This window comes from Trachypithecus francoisi, unplaced genomic scaffold (genome assembly GCF_009764315.1).
Source record: "Trachypithecus francoisi isolate TF-2019V2 unplaced genomic scaffold, Tfra_2.0 Lachesis_group5, whole genome shotgun sequence".
In the NCBI taxonomy this organism is placed as follows: Eukaryota; Metazoa; Chordata; class Mammalia; order Primates; family Cercopithecidae; genus Trachypithecus; species Trachypithecus francoisi.
In genome coordinates, this window is record NW_022681470.1 from 24,507,682 (window position 1) to 24,524,635 (window position 16,954).

The 16,954-nt window shown below is 42.6% G+C and overlaps 1 protein-coding gene across 4 annotated transcripts in view; it reads left to right on the forward strand.

Annotated features, from left to right (window-relative positions):
• MPZL1 (myelin protein zero like 1) overlaps positions 1–8,031 on the forward strand; it is a 66,880-nt gene extending 58,849 nt beyond the window's left edge. For 2 of the 4 annotated variants that reach the window (XR_004434346.1, XR_004434347.1), the window contains one exon: positions 6,544–6,583. Coding sequence is in view for 2 of the 4 variants with exons in the window: in XM_033199797.1 (XP_033055688.1) it covers positions 6,544–6,645 (102 nt within the window). In the remaining 2 variants the exon portion in view is untranslated. Of the gene's footprint in view, positions 1–6,543 lie in introns of all 4 variants that reach the window. The other 2 variants (XM_033199797.1, XM_033199798.1) reach the window with 1 other exon arrangement.
• The last annotated feature ends 8,923 nt before the right edge of the window (positions 8,032–16,954 follow it).

The following is a 16,954-nucleotide window of genomic DNA, read 5'->3' on the forward strand; positions in this document are numbered from 1 at the left end:
AAAAACTTCCAGTCACAATCTCTTTGAATTTTTCCTTTCTGCATTTTATCTATTTATCTTTTTATGGAACTCTGATTATATGTGTATTGTACTGCCTCTATGCTCTAAATCTCTTAGCCTGTCTTGCATATCTTTCATCGTATTGTCTTTCTGCCATTTTCTGGGTAATTTCTTCATCTGCCCTCATTCACTAATTGTTTAGCTGTGACTAGTCTACTGTTTAGCCCCTTTTTAAAGTTTTTAAACTTCAATTTCATATTATAGGTTTATTTTCTAGAAAATTTATTTGGTTCTTTTTTAAATATACCTGGCTAATTTTGATAGTTCCTTATAACTTCATTATATTTTCAACTATCTTATTTATTTAAGCATATTAAATATTCTTATTTTATACCTTAGAACTGATAATTTCAGTATCTGTAGTCTTTATTGATCTGACTACAGTTTTTGTTTCTGTATTTCTTGGTAATGGTGGCTATTTTCTCATCTCATGGGGGTTTTATAGTTTGAAGACTATACTTATGTTCTTGGTACTTTGTATAAACTGATTGAGTCTTCATTTAAAATACATTTACTCATGAGAAGATTTGTATTTCTTCTGCCTGTGCCTGTGAGAAAAAAAATGCACAGGAGGTAAAAAAATTGAGACCTTGCATGGTAGACTGTATAATGGCCCCACAAAGAGGTTCACAGTCTAATCTTTGGATTCTTTAGGATATGTTACCTTACAAATCAAAAAGGACTTGGCAGACGTGATTAAATTGCCTTGAGAAGGGGAGATTTTCCTGGGTTATCTGGGTAGCTCCATGGTAACCATAAAGGTCATTAGAAGAGGGAGGCAGAAAGGTATGCATCAGAGAAAGACTGGAAGATGCTATACTGCTGACTTTAAAGATGAAGAACTCATAACCAGGCAGCTTCCAGAAGCTGGAAAAAGCAAGGAGACAGATCCTCTCCTAGAGCCTGTGGAAGGTACGCAGTCCTGTTGACACCTTGATCTTAGCACAGTGAAACACATTTCAGACTTCTGACCTGTAAAACTGTGAGATAATACGTTTTTAACACCTTTAAAATTATCTTTACTCTCCTCCTTCAAACTTGATTGCTAATCAGGTTGGGTAGGATTCCAGGTTGTAAATCATTTTCCTTCAGCATTTTGAGGCATTGCTGATTGTTCTGGCTTCCAGCATTGTGGCTTAGAAGCTGATGCCATTCTGATTCACTCCTAGGGCAGAGGAAGGTGGGGTCTACCTGAGCAAAGGGAGAGTAAAGACCAGAACCAAATTAGGGGTCTTCCAGCAAAGTGGAGTGGGAGGCTGGGTTGGGAAGGTGTTGTGTTAGATAGGCACTACCTAGAGTGTTAAGGCATTGGGGAAAAGATAAGAAATTTTTTTTTCTTTGTGAAGCTTAGTTTTGAATGAGATTGGTATAAAGTAATTTTTGTATATGTGTTTGATGAATAGTTGGTTTTCCAGATCCTTTTCTGGATATCGTTGATGCTTTGTATGCAGAAGGTAGGTTTTTGGGTTATGTTGTTAAACAGTGACTGAATGGAATATTTATGTATTTGTCAACTATAGTGCATAGCATAGATAGGGTAATGTTTCAAGAAGTAGTTTTGTGCATTTTTCCTGTAGTCCTCACAGCAGTCCTCCAGGGTAAGTTCTTTTGTTGTCCCTATTTTACATATGAAGAAACTGAGGCTTAGTTAGGCAAGTCACTTGCTCAAGGTCAGTAGTTAGTGGCTGAGCCAGATCTGTCTGGTTCTAAGAAACGTGTATATTTTATCCTGTCCAATTTTTTTCACCTCCACTTTGATAGTCAGTATTTGTCTCATTTATCTCAAAGAAAGTCAGAATACATAGCTGGGTTTCATATTTATATTTTACTTAAAAAACAGTGAAATAAATACTAAAAAATAGGTGTTCTGTCAATAGTCAATGAGCATATGGTAAAAGCAGATGTTCTCTCTTAGTGATTCATGCTAGGATATTGGGAATGATTCCTCTAACACCTGAAGGACTAGAATCAAATTAAATGGGGCTACAAGCTACAGAGACTATGAAAGGTGTACTACAGGACGCAGCATAATGACTCCTGAGCAGTTAATTTGTATCTAGAAGCAGGTCTCTTTGCTCTTCTAGAATCCTTTCTTCCTGGACATTCTCCCCCAACCTTCACCAGTATGGTTTTTTATTGGAATAAATAATTAGTTTTGGTACAAGGAAACTTCAGAGGTAATTTTATCTCTAGTTGTAACTAAAATAATAGGCCTATATTAAGCAATGTGTTTCTTGAAACATTTTCAGTAGCTTAGGCCTATTCATGTAGAAAGTAGTTGAAAACGTATTCAGAGCAGTTTTCCACTTTATTGTTGTAATTCTTTGTGTAAAAGCAAAAATAAATAAATAAATGAAGTGGAGGGTGGGGAGGGTGAGTACCAAGAGGTACAGTGAAAACAGCTAGGTTAATGTAGGTTTTGTTGTTGTTTTCCTTCTTTATTCTTACATACCCAAAAATGAACGTCTTAGCAGTGGTGGGTTCATTTCAAAGTTGATCGTGGTTCGGAGGATCCTCTTGAAGTCCTCAGCAGCATAATTTGCCCTCAAAATCGAGGTGTTGAGGCATGTTCCATAGAGACTCAGGGCTGCTTCCACCTCTAAAGGGCACTCAGAATCAGACTTCATGGAGGTGTTCTAGATCAAGCATGATCTGTTAGCAGACCCGAATCTCAACCTACATCCGCAATTTCTCTGCATCCTTTATTCCATCCATCCCTTCATCTAGCACCTACATTCTGTCAAGTTCTAGGAAGTTAAGCAAGTTCCTGACTTAAGACCTTATTATATTCTAAGGGGGAAGAGGAATGAGGATAACAGGCAGTGGTGAACAGTTTGAAAAATACCAAGTCCATCAGCAGGAAGGGATTTCTTCAGTGTTTTCCTGTTTACTTTCAACAGATAGTTGTATTCTTTTGACATGAAAGACAGTACTGTCTCACATGAAAGACCTCATTGATATTTTAACATTTACAGACTAAGATAATTCTGTGTTCTTTTTCCTCTTTACTTTCTCTGTTCTCATTCTTTTCTACTCACATAGCGTATCGATTATCTACTGCCACATAACAAACTCCTGAAAATACAGTGGCCTAAAACAGCCACCATTTATTTGGCTTCCCATTCTATGGATTGGTTGAGCAGATTCTGGTCTGGGTGAGTTCAGCTGGTCTCTGCTGGCTCACTTGTGCATCTGCAGTTGGCTAGAAGCTTGAATGGTAGCTGGACAGTCTACAGTGGTCTCACTTAATATAACCATTGGCAGGCTGTTGACCAGGCAGAGAGAGGACAGCTTGGCCATGCGTCTCTCATCAGCCATCAGGCTAACTTGGGCATCTTCACATGGTCATAGTGGCTATGTGGATCCTAAGATCAGTAAGAGAGTGGAAGCGGCAAAGTCTGTTGAGGTCTGGGTGTGGAAGCTGCACAGCGTCACTTCTGCCTCATTCTATTAGTCGGAGCTGGTCACAAGATCAGCCCAGATTCAATAGGGGTAGAGAAACAGATTTCTACTCTCGATGGAAGGACCTACAGCATTATGTTGCAAAGAGTAAGATGCAGTGAAGGAAAGAGTTTGCAGCCATTTGTGCAGTCAGTCACACATTGTAAACCCCTTCTCCCATGAACATACCCTAAAACTGTTGGTGAGTTTTTAGGAATTATGATACGGAGTTTTATTATCTAAAAATGTATATAATTTAATGTTGGGAGGTCTGTCCTATTCTTTGAAATAGCTGTTACCGGGGAACAGTTAGTTTTCATTCTGTTCCTAGTAGAAAACAGTCTTTTTTTTTTTTTTTTTTTTTTTGAGACGGAGTCTCGTTCTGTTGCCCAGGCTGGAGTGCAGTGGTGTGATCTCAGCTCACTGCAAGCTCCGCCTCCCGGGTTCACACCATTCTCCTGCCATAGCCTCCCTAGTAGCTGGAACTACAGATGCCCGCCACCGCGCCTGGCTAATTTTTTTGTATTTTTAGTAGAGACGAGGTTTCACCGTGTTAGCCAGGATGGTCTCCATCTCCTGACCTCATGACCTGCCTGCCTCGGCCTCCCAAAGTGCTGGGATTACAGGCGTGAGTCACCGCACCCGGCCGAAAACAGTCTTTTTAACTTCCTTTTGTTTTTTGGTGGGGTTAGCATTTAACTTGCAGCTTTCTGAGATGAATATAGAGGGTCTGTATGATTATTAACCATGTGATCTGTTAATATTACCCATGACAGCCATTGTAGACTAAAGATAAACACACAGAGTTTGTTTACTTGATCAGTTAATTTACTTGATCAGTTACCTTAGTGCATTTTAAAATGTATTTGTGTAACAAGACGTTCATAATAATAACTAACATGTATTAAGTGCTATCTGTGAGACATTGCCTAAGTTATAGGTAGTGTCTTATTTAATTTTATATATCTTATTTAATTTTCATAACAACAAAAAACAAAAATGTAGATATTATTAGTAATACCATTTTAGAGATGAAGAAACTTGTGCTTAGAAATTTACAAATATGCCCAGGACCACATGACCAGTACTCTTCTCTAAGGTTCAACAAAGACGATATCGTAATTTAGACTGCAGATCTGCCAACATTCAAATGGATCTAGTCCTCGAGTGTTATTTTCTAACTCTGTTTTTAGATGCACCGTTGTATAGCCCTTACAACTGGGCCTGTCCCTTCTGTAGACGTTGGAGTACCTGAACTCCACAGAACCCCAGGTTACATACTAAGGACACAGGTTGTTAGGGCTCCTGGATGAGGGCAAGTGTGTTTATTTTAAACCATGTGCTTTTGGCTACTGAGCTTATGATTTCAAAAGTGAAAGCTTAAGCACGTTATTAGACTTCTCAAGGTGAGTTCCCCTAGATTGGGAGAAGAGTTGACATTGGGTACTATTAAATTTTTCTTTTAAAACCAGGGCTATTTTGTTGTTGTTTACAATTTTAAGAGTCTGGACTGAAAGAGTCATGAAGTGCAGCCACCTATCTGACCTCTTCCCCCAACAGTTAGGGAATTCGCTCTGCCCCCAGGCCACCCAACCTTCCCTTGCTCTCCTGGATGGGACCCTGACAATTCCCTGGAATTGTAATCTCTTCCTTACTGCTGAGGCTAAGAAGAGGATCTTTTCGGCCGGGCGCGGTGGCTCAAGCCTGTAATCCCAGCACTTTGGGAGGCCGAGACGGGCGGATCACGAGGTCAGGAGATCGAGACCATCCTGGCTAACACAGTGAAACCCCGTCTCTACTAAAAAAAGTACAAAAAACTAGCCGGGCGTGGTGGCGGGCGCCTGTAGTCCCAGCTGAGGCAGGAGAATGGCGTAAACCCGGGAGGCAGAGCTTGCAGTGAGCTGAGATCCAGCCACTGCACTCCAGCCTGGGCGACAGAGCGAGACTCCGTCTCAAAAAAAAAAAAAGAATAGGATCTTTTCTACTTTACTCTATTTAGGGTTTTTCTTTATATCTGTGTAGATTGTGGTTTTTTGTTTTTTCTTTTTAATTTTATTTTAAAACAGGAAGAACAGTTATCTAATATGAGAAATCAAGGAAGCAATATTTGTATTGGTCACGATAGGCTCAGACTAAAAGAATTATGCTGTAAGTAGTTGTATTAAAGAATATTTGAAATGCTTTTAAACTATTTACTTAAAACTATACGTATTTGTACAATGTGACCAGATTAAATTGATTGTATCTTTGGGTGGCACCAAATATGTTGGTTTCTTGCATGGATTGATCATTCTGAAGCTCATGATTTCTGTGGGTCTCAGGTGGGTGGAAGTTCCCATCTTAGTCCTTAAGACTCTTACCCCAATGGTAAGAGGTGAGGAATTCTGTAATAGCTATTAAGATAAGAGATATTCCTAAGAAGGAATATTATATTATTACGGAAATTTTCAAACAAACATCAAAAAGGTTTGAGGCCGGGCACGGTGGCTCGCGCCTGTAATCTCAGCACTTTGAGAGGCTGAGGTGGGCAGATCACGAGGTCAGGAGATCGAGACCATCCTAGCTAACACGGTGAAACCCCGTCTCTACTAAAAATACAAAAAATTAGCCGGGCGTGGTGGCGGGCGCCTGTAGTCCCAACTACTCGGGAGGCTGAGGCAGGAGAATGGCATGATCCCAGGAGGTGGAGCTTGCAGTGAGCCAAGATCACACCACTGTACTCCAGCCTGGGCGACAGAGCGAGACTCCACCTCAAAAATAAATAAATAAATAAATAAAAATGAAATATAATGAAAAGGTTTGAAAGAATAATGTAACAAAGCCCCATGTACCTGCTTTAACTATTGTCAACGTATGTCCAATCTTGTTTCAAAGTCAGTCCTGGACATATCATCCGTAAGAAGTCTTCCTGAAGACATTCAAAAGAGGGAAGTCTTTGCTTTGGAACCCTTATGTGATCACGTTAATCATTGCTTCTATGCCTGTAGCTGAAGGAACTGCCAGCTTTTTCAAACCTCTAATTCTTCTGCATCCCTTTTCCAGGGCCCAGTCATATATGCACAGTTAGACCACTCCGGCGGACATCACAGTGACAAGATTAACAAGTCAGAGTCTGTGGTGTATGCGGATATCCGAAAAAATTAAGAGAAGACCTAGAACATATCCTCAGCAAGAAACAAAACCAAACTGGACTCTGGTGCAGAAAATGTAGCCCATTGCACATGCAGCCTTGGAGACCCAGGCAAGGACAAGTACATATGTACTCACGGAGGGAGAGAAAGATGTGTACAAAGGATGCGTATAAATATTCTATTTAATCTTCCTGATGTGAGGAGCCAGTGTTGCATGATGAAAAGATGATATGATTCTACATATGTACCCATTGTCTTGCTGTTTTTGTACTTTCTTTTCAGGTCATTTACAATTGGAAGATTTCAGAAACATTCCTTTCACCATCATTTAGAAATGGTTTGCCTTAATGGAGACAATAGCAGATCCCGTAGTATTTGCAGTAGACATGGCCTTTTAATCTAAGGGCTTAATCAGTCTTAGCATTTATTGTAGTTGGAGGATGGAGATGCTATGATGGAAGCATACCCAGGAGCCTTTAACACAGTATCAGTACCATTTATTTGTCTGCAGCTTTTAAAAAATACCCGTTGGCTATGCCACTTGAAAACAATTTGAGAAGTTTGATGTTTTTCTCACTAAAATATGGGGCAATTGTTAGCCTTACATGTTGTGTAGACTTACTTTAAGTTGCACCCTTGAAATGTGTCATATCAATTTCTGGATTCATAATGCAAGATTAGCATAGGATAAATGCCGAAGGTCACTTCATTCTGGATACTGCTGGATCAATACTGATTGAGTAGAAAATCCAAGCTTTGCTTGAGAACTTTTGTAACATGGAGAGTAAAAGGTATCGGTTTTATTCTTTGCTGATGTCCTTTCTGCTTGAAATAACAGTCACCATACAGCTAAAGGAGAGGAGTTTCTTTCCTTCTAAGTAGGCAGAAATGGGATCATTATGTTGCCACTCGGCCACTCTCCAATATCCCAGAGCGTGCTCTCTAGAGAATCACATTCTTTTGCTTTTTTTCTTTCTCTTTTGCTTTTTTTTCTTTCTTTCTTTCTTTCTTTTTTTTTTTTTTTGAGGTAGAGTCTCACTATGTTGCCCAGACTAGCCTTGAACTCTTGGGCTCAAGTGATTCTCCCTCCTCAGCCTCCCGAGTAGCTGGAACGAACTATAGTTGCACCACTGCAGCTGGCAAGAGTCACCTTCTTTATAAAGCGTCAGTCATGCTTCCAGCAAGAAGCAGCATGAGTCATGGCTTTATAACAACTTCATGGTGCCTCAAAGACTGTTGAGGTTAATGAGAGCCTAGATTGGATACTTTGGCTGTCCTTTCCTGCAACTTGTTTTCTCGCATTCACTACTCCCCACCCCACTTAAAATCTATGAGTTTTTACTTTTTACTGGGAATGGAAAGCATGGTGAAGATCATTAAACACTTATGTTGTCATTTCTCCCATTTTCTGGATTTTTAAAAAAATTTACCCCCTTTAAAAATTGTCCTAAAGCCCACAGTTATGGGAAGAATACTGTCTAGATGGTCTGCAGAACGTGTTTGGGGTGAGTGTTTGGGGTGAGGGGCAGTGTTACTTTTTCTCCCTTCTAGTTTGGAGTCCACTATGAACTGCTGCTTTTTCTTCTCATCTTGTCATCTTCTGGGGATGTTTGAAGGCTGAGTTTTTTGTGTTTTTTTTTTTTGAGACGCAGTCTCGCTCTGTCGCCCAGGCTGGAGTGCAGTGGCCGGATCTCAGCTCACTGCAAGCTCTGCCTCCCGGGTTTACGCCATTCTCCTGCCTCAGCCTCCCAAGTAGCTGGGACTACAGGCGCCCGCCACCTCACCCGGTTAGTTTTTTTGTATTTTTTTAGTAGAGACGGGGTTTCACCGTGTTAGCCAGGATGGTCTTGATCTCCTGACCTTGTGATCCGCCCGTCTCAGCCTCCCAAAGTGCTGGGATTACAGGCTTGAGCCACCGCGCCCGGTCTGAAGGCTGAGTTCTAAGAGAATTTGTAAAGGGAATAAAACAAGATTGAGATTTAGAGGTGTGCACAAGGTGATAAGATAAAGGGCATATAAGCTTCAAAACTAACTCTGTCCCACACATGAAGCCTTTTGTTTTTTGAGGAGCTATTTTTGTTATTCTTGTAACGCTCCACCTTACATGCCACATCCGTGTGAGTCAACAGGGATCAGGTTTGGTCACCACACACATCTGAAGCTGGGCAGCATCTGCTCTTTGTTCTGTGTGGAATGGAGAAAAATATGCCTGCCCTGCCGCCTTCCATGTTCATAAGCCCAGCCCGAGAGAGTGACACACAGTGACATAGTGCTGGCCCTGAGACATTTTCCCAAAGTGGTCAACTCTGCCTTGCATCCTAAAACTTTTTGGGCATCTATTTTGAAAACTGTGGGAGACTTTGGAAGGTTTCTTACGTGTGTTTGGAGGGGAAGGGTGTTAGATTGTCACCATCCTTCAAGCCGAGACTCATGGTGAGCCTTTGCCACCGTGAAAACCACATAGCTGACCAAGGCTGTGCTTTGAGGTACAGAGGACACATATTGTAGACAGGCCTGTGTCACGTTTCCTTGCAGTCGTTTTTTTACAGAGAAAAGGGGCGTTGTTTTTTCACTCCTTTCTCAACAGTTCCTGTGAATAAATGAAACATTTTGGTGCTCCCTGGGAGCAAGAGCCCTCACTTCTTCTTGCAGTGCTGGCACCATGTGTTGGTGAAGCTGGTGCTCTGGGGGCCGCTCACTCGAATGACACCTGGAGGCCTTTTCCTCCCTGATCACCCCCTTCCCCAGCCTGACTTTTTGGCCTCCTGTCCAACCAGACACCTCAAACTCTGTCAGTGCCCTGGCATTCTGGCAGAGAATCCTCACCAGTTCTCACCAACCTTCTCCCCAGGCAAGGGAAGCTGCCAGCTTGGCACTCTGCCAGGACGGGTTTCCCTGAAGGAAGCTGCTCACACTGAGATGAGCCTCTCAGGGCAGGACCTCTTCCCAAGCCCCGCACACCCACCCCTGCAGCCCTTTTGGCTCACGTTTTTCCCCGTGCCTCAGCACTCCTTGCCTGGCTGCAGATAACGAACTGGGGTTGCCTAAAGGGCAGATCTGCCCTCTCCGTGTCTTCGTCGTGGCAAAAAGAGTCCTCTTAAAATCATGCGCTAATTCTGTACGGGAGCATGCAAAAGACATTACTTAGAGATTGAAATTTCAAACTATCTGTAGTTTTTCAATGGAAATGTATCAGCTAGGGAAAAACCATCAAGCTCATTATTGTTTTTTGATCTTCAGTTGTATTTTTGTGAATATTTTAATACATCTTTTTCAATTTCTGGATTGTGTTGTGTGCTCATTTTGACTACAATAGAAAAAGAGACAACGCCTTTCACTCATACCATTCCAGCTACACCTGCCTTCTTTTCTTCAAAAATGCCATCTGTGTGCCTGCTTCTGGGCCTTTGCACATGCTGTTCCCTGGGCCTGAAGCACCTTCTGCAGATAATCCTGTGGTTTGCTCTCTGACTTCCTTTAAGCCTCTGCTCAGATGTTACCTCCTCAGGGAGACCTTCTGTGATATATAAAAGAGCAAGCCCCCCACCCCCACCACCTCAGCCTTGCTAGCCCCCTCAATTCTGCTCTGGTTGCTCTATTTCTCTCCCTCTCTCCCAGTACACGCTTAACTTGTCTGTTCTCCCCCACTAGAACATAGGCAACAAGAGGCCAGGACCTTGCTGTTTTGTTCACTGCTCCGTCTGCAGTAAGGGGAACAGTGCCTGGCACTTAGCTGCTCAATACATGTTACCTGGATGGATGAGTGTGGAAGGATTCATCCACTCGGCAACCTACACAGAACAATCCTGTGCCAAGCACTGTGCTAAGCATAAGGAAACAAACAAGATAAAGCTCCTCAAGGAGCTTGCCACAGGGCGGAGGTGACAGGTGACATGAATGGAAATAACTAGTAGTTACCAAATACTTGGTGTGAGCCAGGCACTTTGCATTTCTTGCTCTATTATTTCTGTGAGTTAATAGTAATTGTACTAATCTTAATCCCATTGTTTGAAAGATTATATGGCTTGCCCAGGGCCACTTAGCTAATAAGGTACAGAGAAGAGGGGCTGCGCCTGGGGCCGCTGTTTGATCGAAAGCCTTGTTCCTAACCACTATGTCCTGTGGCCTCACACCAAAGGAAAGAACCAAACTGCTTCCTTACTCAAATAAATGTGCTGCGTGCCTGAAATGCAGTTGGAGTTTTCTCCCAGTCCCTTAGGAGCTGGTTAGGGACAAACTTGAGAGGGTAGTGTAGTCTAGGTGGTAGGCACAGATGTCTGAGAGTTTTAACCTCAGTCTGGAAGACAATATGGTGACTTAATTTGTTGAGAACTATGTCACAAATGTGTTACTAATAAAACATTGAGGCTTTGCAGTAACTTAGTAATTTTATAAATTACCATGGATTCACAATGAGCCCTTGCCTTGCATAACTTCCGGGCTTGCAAAACCTAATGCATTGTTGAGTGGGAGGGGATGAGTTACAGCTGGCAGGAACTCCCCTGGGAGTAATTCTCAACAAGCGAACAGCATCCATCTTGTGTGATGTGACAAAAAGAAAAGGGATGCTTCCTCCACCACAGAAGGGCAGCAGTGAGTGACAGAATCACATTTTTGTCAAATCTGCAATTCCTTCCAAGTCAGCACTAAGTGTCGGAGGGCATCCATCTGCTGGGGCTCTGGTTTCCAAGCTACATCGGGGCCTTGCCGACCAAAGATGTACTTACTATTTATGAGAGCAGCTTCCACCCCTGAGGGAGCTGAGTTGAGAAGTGTTTAGAGGAAACTCAGATACTCTCTCACCCCAGTTGGCTCCCTTCTGACCCCTCTGGGTGGTTCCTGTGCTAACTGAACTGGGGAACCACTGACTTAATCTTCCCACTGTGTAGGGAAGGCAAGGGAGCAGCCACAGGGAGAAAAGTGGCATCTGTGGCACTGGTAGAGCTGGTGGTAGGAACTTATGGTGGGTTTTCTCCTGCATTTTCCTCTTGCATAGTCAAGATATTTTGTTAGGAAAAATTTCAATATATTTTGTTTTTTTGTAGAATTACTTGAATGAGGCCGGGCGCGGTGGCTCAAGCCTGTAATCCTGGCACTTTGGGAGGCCGAGACGGGCGGATCACGAGGTCGGGAGATCGAGACCATCCTGGCTAACATGGTGAAACCCCGTCTCTACTAAAAAATACAAAAAACTAGCCGGGCGCGGTGGCGGGCGCCTGTAGTCCCAGCTACTCGGGAGGCTGAGGCAGGAGAATGGCATAAACCCGGGAGGCGGAGCTTGCAGTGAGCTGAGATCCGGCCACTGCACTTCTGCCTGGGCGACAGAGCGAGACTCCGTCTCAAAAAAAAAGGAAGAAAAAAAAAATTAATGATATTGCTCTTTGACATAATTTGAAAAAAAAATTTTTTTTTTGAGACAGTCTCGCTCTGTCACCCAGGCTGGAGTGCAGTGACGTGATCTTGGCTCACTGCAAGCTCCACCTCCCAGGTTCCAGCGATTCTCCCACCTCAGCCTCCTGAGTAGCTGGCATTATAGGCATGCGCCACCACACCAGGCTAATTTTTTGTATTTTTAGTAGAGATGCCCGCCTCAGTCTCCCAAAGTGCTGGGATTACAGGTGTGAGCCACCATGCCCAGCCTCTTTGATATAATTCTATCAACCTACATTGAAGTATGTCATAAAAAAGAGTCCTAGGAAACTAACTACTTACTGTACTTCACTGCCAGGATGCCTTTGAGAACGTTGTTCTCTGTCATACATTTTTCAGTTTTATAAAGACCCACAGCACAAATATCTCTCTGGATTTAATACAAGATGATACGGTTGAGATCTGTGCCCCAGCCTAAATCTGTTGTCGAATTGTGATCCCCGGCATTGGAGGTGAGGCCCAGTGGGAGGTGACTGGTTCACAGGGAGTAGATTTCTCATGAATGGTTTAGCACCGTCCTCGTTGGTAGCGTTCTCGTGATTGTGAGTTCTCACCGGACCTGGTTGTTTAAAAGTATACAGCACCCTCCCACTTTGCTCTCTCGCTCCTCCTCCTGCCACGTGCGATGTCTCATGAGAAGCCTCACAAGAAGCCTCACTGCCACTTTGCCTTCCGTCATGTTTGGAAGCTTCCTGAGGCCTCACCAGAAGCCAAAGACGCTATGCTGCCTGTGTAACCTGCAGAACCGTAAGCCAATTAAACCTCTTTTCTTCATAAATTATCCAGTCTTTTTTTTTTTTTTTTTTTTTTTTTTTGAGACGGAGTCTCCCTCTGTCGCCCAGGCTGGAGTGCAGTGGCCGGATCTCAGCTCACTGCAAGCTCCGCCTCCCGGGTTTACGCCATTCTCCTGCCTCAGCCTCCTGAGTAGCTGGGACTACAGGCGCCCGCCATCTCGCCCGGCTAGTATTTTTTTTTTTTTTGTATTTTTTAGTAGAGACGGAGTTTCACCGTGTTAGCCAGGATGGTCTCGATCTCCTGACCTCGTGATCCGCCCGTCTCGGCCTCCCAAAGTGCTGGGATTACAGGCTTGAGCCACCGCGCCCGGCCAATTATCCAGTCTTGAGGTTTTGTTTTTGTTTTTGTTTTTTTGAAATGGAGTCTCACTCTGTCGCCCAGGCTGGAGTGTAGTAGCGCGATCTTGGCTCACTGCAACCTCTACTTCCTGGGTTCAAGCGATTCCCCTGCCTCAGCCTCCTGAGTAGCTGGGATTACAGGCATGCGCCACCATTCCTGGCTAATTTTTTTTGTATTGTAGTGGAGATAGGGCTTCACCATGTTGGCCAGGCTGGTCTTGAACTCTTGACCTCAGATGATCCACCTGCCTTGGCCTCCCAAAGTGCTGGGATTATAGGTGTGAGCCACCACACCTGGCCTACAGTCCCCGGAATTTTTTTATAGCAGTGTGAAAACAACTAATATACCAGGAAAACTGTTCCTTATGAAAATTTTGTTTCATGCTAGTCGTCTGCACTGACTTATAACTGATTATATTTGTCTCTTTGCTTTTGCTAATCTCTAGGTCCTAGCCAAATTTGTGGGTCATTTTCTACCACTGTACACAGATTGTACACTCCATATACACTTTGTACATTAACTTTACTCATAGCTTTATGTGTATCTTGGATTATGTTCAGCTCTATGATCTGTCTCAGTTTTTTACAGTGATATAATAATAGATGTATCCTGATTTAGACAGAGAAAGTAGGTAGACAGAGATTCTGGCCATGGCATCAGAAAGCTTCATAACGCCAACCACAGACTTACTCTTGACTCCACAAAAACCATTTCACAAATTCCTATTGTTGCCCAAAAGAGGTAAAAAAAAAAAAAAGTATATGACTGGCTGAGTGTAACAAAACTACATGACAGGAATTACAACTCACATACAGCCTAGAGTCACCATTCTGTTACACCCTGTTCATCAGTGATGGACAGCCAGGTTCCTATGTGCTGAAAGTTCATCTCTGTTATTACAGGTGTGATTTCCATTGGTATTAATGAGCTTGAAATATGAAGGCCACTTAAATTTCCCAGAGGTGTCAACTGATGTGGGGATTTCAGAGCCTGTATCAACTCACTTGAGCAATATTAGCATTTTTGTTTGAAATACCCAGTTAGACAGGAAACTTGAAAGAAAATTGTTTCAATTATTTGTATCATCATACTGAAAATTGCTTAAAACGCTCTGGTTGTTCCTTGAAGACATTAAAAGAATGGATCCTATTATGCCCTATAGGTTATTAGATCCTTTTGGAAATGAAAAGATTGACTGATGATTCATTGAAAATTCTACTTTTTATTAAATTGGTGAGATGGCAAAAAAAGAAAAATGTAAACATATACAAAAGAAGAGAGAATGGTAAAATCAACCTCCATACGCTTATCTTCAGTACTTATTTTATCCACCCCCTTTTTTCTTTTTTCCTCTTTTCTGAATTATTTTAAAACCAATCCCAAAATCATGTAAGTGCACCCCTATATTCTTCACTGTGCATCTTTTTTTTTTTTTTTTTTTTTTTTCCTGAATTTGAATGTTGGCCTGCCTTGCTAGGTTGGGGCACTGTGCATCTTTTAAAAATGCGGACTTTTTTTAACATAATCACAATATCTTGTCACATTTAACAAAAATCTGTTCTAAAACACATTTTAAAAACAAAATCCTTGGTTTTATATATTATTATCCAGTTAGTATTCAAGTTTCCCTTGTCTCAAAAAATGGCATTTTACAAGTGGTTTCTTCCAATCAGGATCCAAACATGGTTCTGATAGTTTTTTTTTTTTTTTTTTTTTTTTTTGCCTATTTTTAAACCCAAAATGGGATCATGGTGCTCTGCAGTTTGCTTTCTTCATTAGCATTACGGCAGAGAAGTTTCAGCATGAAGAACTAGGTCATTAAATAATAGTACCTACAGGACTTTCTCTTTTGTAGATGCGCTGGAATATTTTAAACCATTTCTTTTTCTCTCTCTCTTTGAGTTTCGCTCTTGTTGCCCAGGCTGGAGTGCGATGGTGCGATCTCGGCTCACCACAACCTCTACCTCCCAAGTTCAGGCGATTCTCCTGCCTCAGCCTCCTGAGCTGGGATTACAGGCATGTGGCACCACGTCTGGCTAATTTTGTATTTTTAGTAGAGACAGGGTTTCTCCATGTTGGTCAGACTGGTCTTGAACTCCCGACCTCAGGTGATCCGCCCACCTCAGCCTCCCAAAGTGCTGGGATTACAGGCGTGAGCCACTGCATCCGGCCTTTGCATTTTAAACCATTTCTGAACTTCTTGATAGGTTGTTTCCAGTTGTTTTGTTACTATTACAAGTAGTGCTGTAATTGTCATTTGCCTTCATGAACTTTTAAGGAAAAAAAGCCAAATATAAATAATTTGCAGGCTCGGAGAGGCAACCCAGAATCAGTCACGTTCTTGGCCTTGGAAATGGGGTCTAATATCTGAGAGCAATGAAAGTGGCTCTCAAGCTCCCCTGCCCTCCTCACATCCTTCCTAAAGCCATCAGGAGCTGGCCACAGAGCACACTAGCTGCTCTCAAGTTTGACTGAGTCTTGGGTTGTTAGAAAAACAATTGGGAGTGGAAGGCAGGAGGGAGCTCTACAATCCACAGGAGACCTGGCTGTGTTTGCAAAGAAGAAAACATAGAGGTAAAGCTCAAAGGGGTCCACAGGGAACTGCCGCTTCCAGCTTCCATTTCCTCCTGCAAACAGGATGTGAAGCTATTGTCCCTTCTTGGCTCAGGCTTTTGGATTTGTTTGTCCATCCATTTCTTCACTGTGGGCTTTGTGGGGCTGGCCTTCAGTGTTCCAGAATATAAGGAAGGGCTGGGTTTGTTTGTTTGTTTCTTTATTTTTTTAAAATCTCCCTGCCTCTGTGAAGAGGATGTCTTGCAGATTTGCTTTCAAGCCTTGCCCTCCGTGCTGTGGGGCTGACAAAATTCCGGTTATTTTGCCCTTCAGGGCATTAAATAATTTCATGTATTTTTACCTGAGTCACTGCTCTGCTATGAGAATTGGGGATAGAACAGCTAAAAATCATCTTAAGGCCCGAGGTTTCTCATTCTCTGATAAGGACTCCAAGGAAACTGAATTTCAATACTAGAGTACATTCTTGATTCTTTCTCTGCCTTTGAATAGAATTATTTTTTAAATTACAAAGTTTCTTTGAAAAGAAACAACTTTTAAATATATTTTGTAGGGAATCTCTTAGAATGTACAATAGACTCATAGGAATGTGGAACATCTGACCAGGTGCAGTGGCTCACGCCTGTAATCCCAGCAATTTGGGAGGCCGAGGCAGGAGGATCACTTGAGGTCAGGAGTTCAAGACCAGCCTGGTCAACATGGTGAAACCCCGTCTCTACTAAAAATACAAAAAATTGGCCAGGTGTGGTGGCGCGCACCTGTAGTCCCAGCTACTCAGGAGCCTGAGGTGGGAGAATCACTTAAACTCAGGAGACAGAGGTTGCAGTGAGCCAAGATTGCACCATTGCACTCCAGCCTGGGTGACAGAGCGAGACTCCATCTCAAAAAAAAAAATAATAAAAAGGATGTGCAACATTTTACAAAACCTTATCCACGATCTTGCCAGCCCAACAGAATCCCAGATGTTTGTCTATAATGCATCTGGACGTTCCTATCTGAGAAAAAGCCTTAGTCTTGTAAGCTATTCCTGAAGAAAGGAAAACTTTCTGAAAAGCTTGCTCAAGTACTTGGGTCCCAAGAATGTCAAGCATCTGTGGAACACACAGTTCCCAGCAGCCAGCAAGTCCCACACTGCTCAGTGTCCTACAGCCAAGGAAGCTGAACCAAGCTCATGGGGTTACAGGAAT